The sequence below is a fragment of the Suricata suricatta genome, unplaced genomic scaffold (assembly GCF_006229205.1).
Source record: "Suricata suricatta isolate VVHF042 unplaced genomic scaffold, meerkat_22Aug2017_6uvM2_HiC HiC_scaffold_94, whole genome shotgun sequence".
NCBI lineage: Eukaryota > Metazoa > Chordata > Mammalia > Carnivora > Herpestidae > Suricata > Suricata suricatta.
The window spans coordinates 13,423-21,191 of NW_021916887.1; the positions used below are offsets into that span (position 1 = coordinate 13,423).

The following is a 7,769-nucleotide window of genomic DNA, read 5'->3' on the forward strand; positions in this document are numbered from 1 at the left end:
GAGCTGCTTCGGATTCTGTGTCTCCTTCTCTCTGCCCCTCCCCTGCTCCTGCTGTCTCTCTTGCTTCAAAAATAAATAAGGATTAAAAAAAATATATAAATGAAAACAAAATCCTGCAGTGAAAGGAGACACTCATGTCCCCTCACAGCTCAGTGTGCGTGGGCTCTGGGCAGCTCTATAAACATAACGAGCAGCATATGCCCTACAACTAGGGTGTTCTACATTTATCAGTGGAAAACAAAGCCTTGATATCTGAACTGTACAAACAGTTCCATAATAGTCTCCTTGGAAAAGAGTAGAATCAAATGTGTGACAGTAACAAAACTGACATACAAAAGAACATTTGAATAGAGAAGGCAATTCAAAGCATTTATTCAAGTTAATCCATTTCATTCAATAATCTGCCATATTGTTACTGTCGCCATTACTGTACTATTGTCGTTACTATTTCTCTTTTGAGAGGGCCGTGCTTTTAAAAAATCTGGGTTAGATTCCCATGACACTTAACTCATGATTAAAACCCTTTCTCTTCACCAAAAGGCAACCCTTCACCACCAGAGAAACTGGAAAAACTGAGACTTAGTTGTAGGAAGTGATCGCCACCAGAAACAATTCATAGTCCATCACCTTTCAGGGCTGCGCTCTTCCGTGGGGGCCTCTTCTGGGGCAAGGGGGGCTGCCTCTCATAAACGCTTGCTTAAAACAGATAAGATGCCCTCCTGCATCATACAAGGAAAATACGGTCTAGGCCCTGGAGAACAGGTCCTCCTGGAAAGGCACCTTAATGGCTCCTGGGTGACTGAGTCATTCTGCCAAGGTCAGGGGTCAGAGTCAGTGACCCTCCTGCCCTGACCAGTCAGTAGTAAGAAGGCCCAATCACGTGAATGGGAGAGGTAGTCAGTAGCTTCCAGTTAGAATCTCTGGCTCAGAAACGTGTGTGTTGGAGTAAGCCAGAGCTGGAGGGAGATGTTACAGGGTCAGGAGGAAACGACTAAGAAAAAGAGACAGGCTTCCTACAGGGGGACCCACAGAGAGGTGGCGCTACCAGCCAAGGGCGCCCTGTGATTCTGAGAAGAGAGTACACTGAGTGGGCTCTGCAGTTTCCATAGAACTGGGATGACACCGAACACGTGGAAAGTGACATCAGTTTTCGTCCTTCATCCAGGAAACACTGCTGGGACACCTGTGTGCAAGGCAGTGGGCCAGGTGCTGAAACAAAAATCTAAGATGTGATCCTGACCGGAAGGAGCTTTCCAGCAGTGGCCTTCGAACCCCTGCACACCAGCGTGCCATGTCCTAGAGGCCGCATGGAGGGAAGGCTGGCTTCGGGCGGGCAGGATCAGAGGAGGCGTTCCCCAATCCTGTCCTCTCGCACTCAGCGTGTCCTCTGTGGCTCTGTGTTACTGCTCGGCCTGGCCCACTCCGCGCACCTGCTCATCTTTCTGATCTTTCTTGGTGGTGCAAGAAAAGGAAGTTCGAGAGGATACAATCCTGCCTCACAGATGCCTACTGTGCGTGGAACTAATGCATCGTGGAAACGTCACCCTGCCTTGGCTCAGAAAGGTGGGAGAAAACTGGGGGAGAGGCGCGCTAAGAAGGGGTGACAAGGGCAGTATTTTAGTCAGAAGATGGGAGCAAAATTATACCAACAAGCAATTTTAGGGTACAGCTTCAACCAGACAGAATGAGCACCAGCCCTGCCAAGGACCTCAAGAAGTAGACAGAAGCCCTGTCTGAGAGGTCAGACTGCAGAACTGGGAAGCTTAAATCCTTTCTTGTCCTGAGTCAGCTCAACCAGAGCATATGAAATAATGACTAACTAGAGGGTCTTAAACTTCCAGAAAGTAGAAACATCAAGTCAAGTCAGTATCTACCTTGCCCCCAAAATAGGAACGTTGAAGGTCAAAAGTGTAGGGAAAGCATTTGAAAATCTTCCTTAAGTTTGTTTTTGGCGTTTTGGTCTGTAAGCAATTAAGATGGAGAGAGACGCCACCCCAAAGAGGAAAGTCTGTAGGAACCAGAGGACTTGAGCCCGGCCGTCCGTGATGCCTTTAGACCTAAAAATAAGAAAGAGAGAAACTTAACCACCAGAATTTATGGTTTCATAAGAGCTAGTCTTCCATTTTTAATTTATTATTTATTTTAAAAAATTTGTTTAATGTTTGTTTTTGAGAGAAAGAAATACAGAAACAAGGCCTACCACATCAAGATCTCTCAAGAAGGTTCCTCAGTCGATTCCGTCATGAAACTAGGACTGAGGATCACTGGCCTATGTCAAAACCTTGGCTCTTTTTCTTTTTTTATTAAAAAAAATTTTTTTTAAACATTTAATTATTTCTGAGAGAGAGAGAGAGAGAGAGAGAGAGAGCATGAGCAGGGGACAGTCAGTAAGAGAGGGAGACACAGAACCTAAAGCAGGCTCTAGGCTCTGAGCCATCAGCAAAGAGCCCGATGTGAGGCTGGAACCCATGAACTGTGAGATCATGACCTGAGCCGAAGTTGGATGCTCAACCGATGGAGCCACGCAGTTGCCCCTAACATGGCTCTTTTTCAAACTAGAAAGCAAACTCCAGATCTTTTGCTCTAGTTGGGACTATTCAGAGAAATTTTTTAAAAGAGAGAAAAATCATCTAAATTAAGTCACTCAATGATTGACTAGCCAACACAAATGAAATGAATCCATTTGTTAAATATTTACTGAGTACGCCCTCTGGGCTAGGCTCACTATTAGTCGTGGAGATTCAACCCTACTCTGAGAATGCTCTCGGCCTACAAGTGCATGAATTATTTAAATGTGGCTACTCTTAACTTATATCAGATACCAAGAGAAAAATGATAAAGACCTACTAAAAATAGTTACTTGCAAAAGAAAAAAAGACAAAAAACCCCAAAACACCCCCCAACACTTACTTGCACAAGACCATGGCATACAAGGCCTCTCCCACATGTATCAGCCAGGCAAACCAATACCTGAAACAAAAGTCAGTCTAGCTTAAGGTCACGGTTATCTGCTGATGAAATCGAACACGGAAACCTCAAAAAGAAAGGGGCCTTAATGTGAACTAGCAACAGTCTTAGATGTCCAAAGGCAAGGGAAGGCTTTCCAGGTCTGCAGTAGCGCTGGAGCTGCAGGGACCGGACCACATCCCACTTCCCGAGCTCTCCTTACCCATTGTGCAGGAGCGTGTGATGATGGGTCACCAAGTACTGTGTGAAGAGGCCCAGGGGCCCTAGGCTCTGGTAAGGGATACTCTGAGGCCAGAAGACAACCCACTGAAAGAGAATCAGAGGCACAAAATACCTATTTGGTCACTGAAATCAGCACATGTGTATTTAAAAAATTTTTTTAATGATTTTATTTATTTTTGAGAGAGAGAGAGACAGCGTGAGGAGGGGAGGGTCAAAGAGAGAGGGAGACACAGAATCTGAAGCAGGCTCCAGGCTCTGAGCTAGCTGTCAGCACAGAGCCTGACGCGGGGCTCGAACCCATGAATTGCAAGATCATGACCTGAGCTGAAGTTGGACGTTTAACTGACTGAGCCACCCAGGTGCCCCAGCACATGTTTATTTTTGAGAAAAACTATGAAATAATCCTGATTCTACAAAAACAACTGAAGACCAAGGAAACTCTGAGTTAAGTCATCTGGGCTCCCATTCTTCTCTGCTCTTCTCTTTTCTTTCCTTCCTTCCTTCCTTGCTTCTTTCTTTCTCCTCCCTTCCTTTCTTTCAAGTTTATTTATTTTAGGAGAGAGAGAAGACAGTGCGAGCAGGGGAGGGACAGAGAGTGAAGGAGAATCCCAAGCAGGCTCCACAATGTCAGCACAGAGCCTGATGTGGGCATTGAACTCACAAAACTGTGAGATCATGACCTGAGCCTAAATCAACAGTCAGGAGCTTAATCGACTGAGCCACCCAGGAGCCCCTCCACTGAACATTTCCTAAAAGCTATTCTAGTGGGAAATTTACACCCAGGAGCTATGTGGTTATCAGACTCAGAGTCCAGGCTGGATGACTTCTATTCTAAATGAATTCCACCCAAAACATTATTTTATACAGGTTATTAATAAATGTTTAAGTTTCCACACCTTGGCTAGCTTCTTTACTGCAGAAGCTATGGCTTGAACTAAACCCCCATTTAACTTAGAATTCCTTTCTCTCCTTTCACTTTTCCTACCTCTACAACCAGGAATGATCCACCTCAGAGAGCTGAAAAAATATGTGAGTCAAGTTTGTGAAGTGCTAACAGCAACTACCTAATCACATTAGGTTTGGTAATCGGATCAACTTTCCTTGAGTCTCTATATTGTAACCTCTGCCAGATTTTTCTAAGAATAATAATTGCCAACAGATAGGTCCAAAACGTATTGTCTGGTTCAGATCTCAGGCAAGAGCAGTCCCTACAGCTCCCAAATATGAGTTACACATCTAAAATTTAAATAAAGCTTAAAATATCACTGCACCCTCCAAAACCAAACTGGAAGAGGCAGCATCTGGCAGCCCTATAATGTCCCAATTTGAAGTCCCCAAACCTTTCCTCTATCTATTTTCTAACTAGTCAGGAACGCAGAACCAGAAAACTCCAGTTTGATCCCTCCATTGTACATATGGGGAAGTCAGAGCCAAGGAGATCAGATTTGACAACATACAACACTGTGGACACAACACGCTTCTAAGCCCCAGTGTCCAAGGGTCAAGATTCAAATAGAGTTGCTTCTCTACCTACTCCCCAACCTGCTTTTCCAGGCGTCTTTCCTCTTACCCTCTAAACGAACTGTCAGCCAGACAAAAGTCGCTCCTCCTCTCAGCAGAGATCCTGTCTTCCTGATCCCACATCTATGCCTTAACATTTATATCCTCTCTATCTCTTCTTTAGGTTTATCCCTGTTTTCCAACCAACTGTCTCAAACATTCTGATTCGGAAGCCCTATCCTGGGCCGGCAGGCCGACGGCAGCCTGTCAACGCGAATTCTTCCTCGGTGAACTCTCCTCACGCTCGGTTTTGCCGCAGTAAGCGCAGAGGGGCGAAGACTCAAGGCAGAACCGCTGCGGCGGACACCATCCCGTGAGCCCACCAACCTTCCGCTTATACTAGTAACCTAGGCAACCACCGGGCGCGCAAGCGCGAGACCTCGCTGCCTGAGCACCCCTCGCCCTACGAGGGCCTCGCGGCCCAAAACAGATGCGCCAACCCCTCCCTAAGCCTCACCGCAAAATAGCCCAGTCCCAGGAGGGTGACCAGCGAGGGCAAACGTCTGGCTCGACGGAAGTAGGCAGAAGCAGCCCTGCCGGCCTCGGACTTCGTCACCACCATCTTGAAAGATCTATACACTGAATCGTGGGATGGGGAACCGCCCCCCCCCCCCCCATCCCGACAAAGCCTGGAAAGCTGGTTTCTCAGGACCGCGAGAACCAGGAAAGGCGCGGGCACACGAGTGCGCCTGCGTCTTCTTCCTAGGGCCAGGTCCCCTCCCACTGGGCTCCGAGCCCGACTGCGCCTGCGCGACCCCTCCGGCCCTGCTAGCTTGCGACCCGTGCTCGGAGCAGCGCTATCTCAGCTCGTTGGAGCGCTCTGGGCGGCCGCTACCCTTACCGTGTAATACCCAAATGAAAGGATGATGACGGTGAACCAGAACAGACTGCCCCTCTGGAAGTACGCTTTACCGCCTGCCGCTGTCCCCATCTTTGCAGCACAGCTGCGAGACTGCGATGCTGGGCACGGGGAGGGGAGGCGGGGCGGGGCCTGGGCGGGGTCTGGTCGAGCGCTCCTCCCTTCTTGCTCCTTGCTCCCGCAATTGGGAAACTCGGACAGCGAGGCTTGCTGGGCGATTGGGAAACTCGGACAGCGAGGCTTGCTGGGCTCTGGCCTGATGGGCCAGTCATCGTCTCGCAGGGAAGACCCCGCTCTGTGTGTGGCATCTTTCCTGGGCTTAAGAGGAAAATGTTGGAATACATGATGCTTTCCCCCTCCAATAACCACGAGTCCGGGGGAATGGAAGCTCTTCCTCTTCATTAGTGAAGATGTATAGAATCATACAGCGCAGCACTTAAGAGCAGGGGCCGTGGAAGAGACGACTTGGGTTTAAGTCCTGCCAGTGCCACTCATTTGTGACGTAAGGGCACAGAGTCAGTATTAAATAAGAAAAAAAAATCGAGTGAGTAATTGATCAAATTGACTTTACTGAAGGATTCTTGAATGGGGCAGCACCCATCTAGCAAATCAAAAGGAACTCTGCTGAGTTGCGGAGAAGAAAAGATTTTTTTTTGTTTTTGGGGTTTTTTTTTGTTTTAAGGCAGAGAAAGGGAATTTAAAAAGGGACTTTATTAGCAAGGATTGCATTGTTTTAGGTAATGTCTCCCTGCCAAAAGGAAAGGGGTTGACCAAGAAAGTCCAGTTTAGCTGGTTGAAGTTTACATCGGGGAGTGGGGTGGAGAATGGAGCTGCAGTTATGTTAGGTATTAAGTCTTGAGTGGGGTCTTAGTTTCTCCCTCTGTAAAATGGGGATATATCTGTTCCTACCTCAGGGCTTTTGGGTGGATTAAATGAGTTAATACCTACCTATAGTAACAGCACTCGCAAAAGTGTCCCACCGGTAGTGCTTTATAAGTTTTGATTATAATTACTGAGCCCTGTGTCAGGCCCTGTGCTAAGTGTGATTCTGAAAACAACTCTGCGCAGTAGATTATTGTCCTTAACAGGGAAGAAGAGGAAACAGCACATAGAAATGTTCAAAGTCATGTAAGTGGTCAGGACTACTGGAAGTCAAGTGGTAGCTGAATGTTCTGGCACTCAAGGACTCTATGAGGTGTAGAATATTTCCATAACCTATTCACTTGACACGGAACAGCCGAGGTTCTGTTCCCTCATTTTTTAACATGAGTGTATTGGACTACTTTTTTTTTTTATTTTAAAGTTTGTTTATTTTGAGAGAGTTGTTTATTGTGAGAGAGCACAAATGCATGTGAGTGCAAGAAAGGGAGGAAAAGAGGGAGAGAGAGAGAATGCCAAGCAGGCTCTGCACTGTGACTGCAGAGCCTGAGGTGGGGCTTGAACCCATGCACCATGAGATCATGCCCTGAGCCAAAATCAAGAGTCCTGTGCTTAACTGACTGAGCCACTCAGGCGCCCCTGGGCTCTGGTTTGAAGAATGAATTCCACAGGGCACCTGGGTGGCTCAGTTGAGTGTCCAACTCTTGATCTCCACTAAGTCTCAATCTCAGGGTCATAGGGTCAAGCCCTGTGTCAAGCCCTGTGAAGGCAGCTCAGAGCCTGCTTGGAATTCTCTTTCTCCCCAACTCATGCTCATGCTCTCTCTCTCTCTCAATAAATAGATAAATTTTATAAATAATAAACTCCATTCTATTCCATTGGTCCACGTGCCTGTTTTTGTGCCAATACCATACTGTCTTGATGATGACAACTTTGTAGTAGAGGCTAAAGTCTGGGACTATGATGCCTCCCATTTGGTTTTCTTCTTCAATATGACTTTGGCTATTGGGGTTTTTTGTGGTCCATACAAATTTTAAGATAGTTTGTTCTAGCTTTGAGAAGAATGTTGGTGCAACTTTGATGGGGATTGCATTGAATGTGTAAATTGCTTTGGGTAATAATGACATTTTAACAATGTTTATTCTTCCAATCCATGAGCACAGAATGTTTTTCCATTTCTTTGTGTCTTCTTCAATTTCCTTCATAAGTCTTCTATAGTTTTCAGCATACAGGTCTTTTACATCTTTGGTTAGGTTTATTCCTAGGTATTTTATGGTTTCTC

General features: G+C 46.5%; 1 protein-coding gene across 3 annotated transcripts; it reads right to left on the reverse strand.

Annotated features, from left to right (window-relative positions):
* Window positions 1-342: 342 nt before the first annotated feature.
* On the reverse strand, window positions 343-5,705 carry TMEM254 (transmembrane protein 254). 3 transcript variants are annotated; one of them, XM_029931625.1, is made up of 4 exons: window positions 5,591-5,705; window positions 3,170-3,273; window positions 2,911-2,970; window positions 343-2,057 (listed from the first exon to the last, which is right to left on the reverse strand). In XM_029931625.1, exons 1-4 carry the CDS (start codon window positions 5,678-5,680, stop codon window positions 1,937-1,939), a joined length of 375 nt encoding a protein of 124 aa, XP_029787485.1. In that variant the 5' UTR covers window positions 5,681-5,705; the 3' UTR covers window positions 343-1,936. The 3 variants fall into 3 exon arrangements, with proteins under 3 accessions (XP_029787485.1, XP_029787484.1, XP_029787486.1); XM_029931624.1 differs by lacking the exon at window positions 5,591-5,705 and adding an exon at window positions 5,207-5,356; XM_029931626.1 differs by lacking the exons at window positions 2,911-2,970; window positions 5,591-5,705 and adding an exon at window positions 5,207-5,356.
* Window positions 5,706-7,769: the final 2,064 nt, after the last annotated feature.

What these genes read in the sequence shown, in the direction of transcription:
- TMEM254 (XM_029931624.1), bottom strand. Translation starts at nt 5,311, where the DNA reads ATGGTGGTGACGAAGTCCGAGGCCGGCAGGGCTGCTTCTGCCTACTTC. An exon ending in TGGGACTGGGCTATTTTGCG is followed by an intron (nt 3,274 to 5,206) that starts GTGAGGCTTAGG and finishes ATTCTCTTTCAG; the next exon opens with TGGGTTGTCTTCTGGCCTCA. An exon ending in TATGCCATGGTCTTGTGCAA is followed by an intron (nt 2,058 to 2,910) that starts GTAAGTGTTGGG and finishes TCTTATTTTTAG; the next exon opens with GTCTAAAGGCATCACGGACG.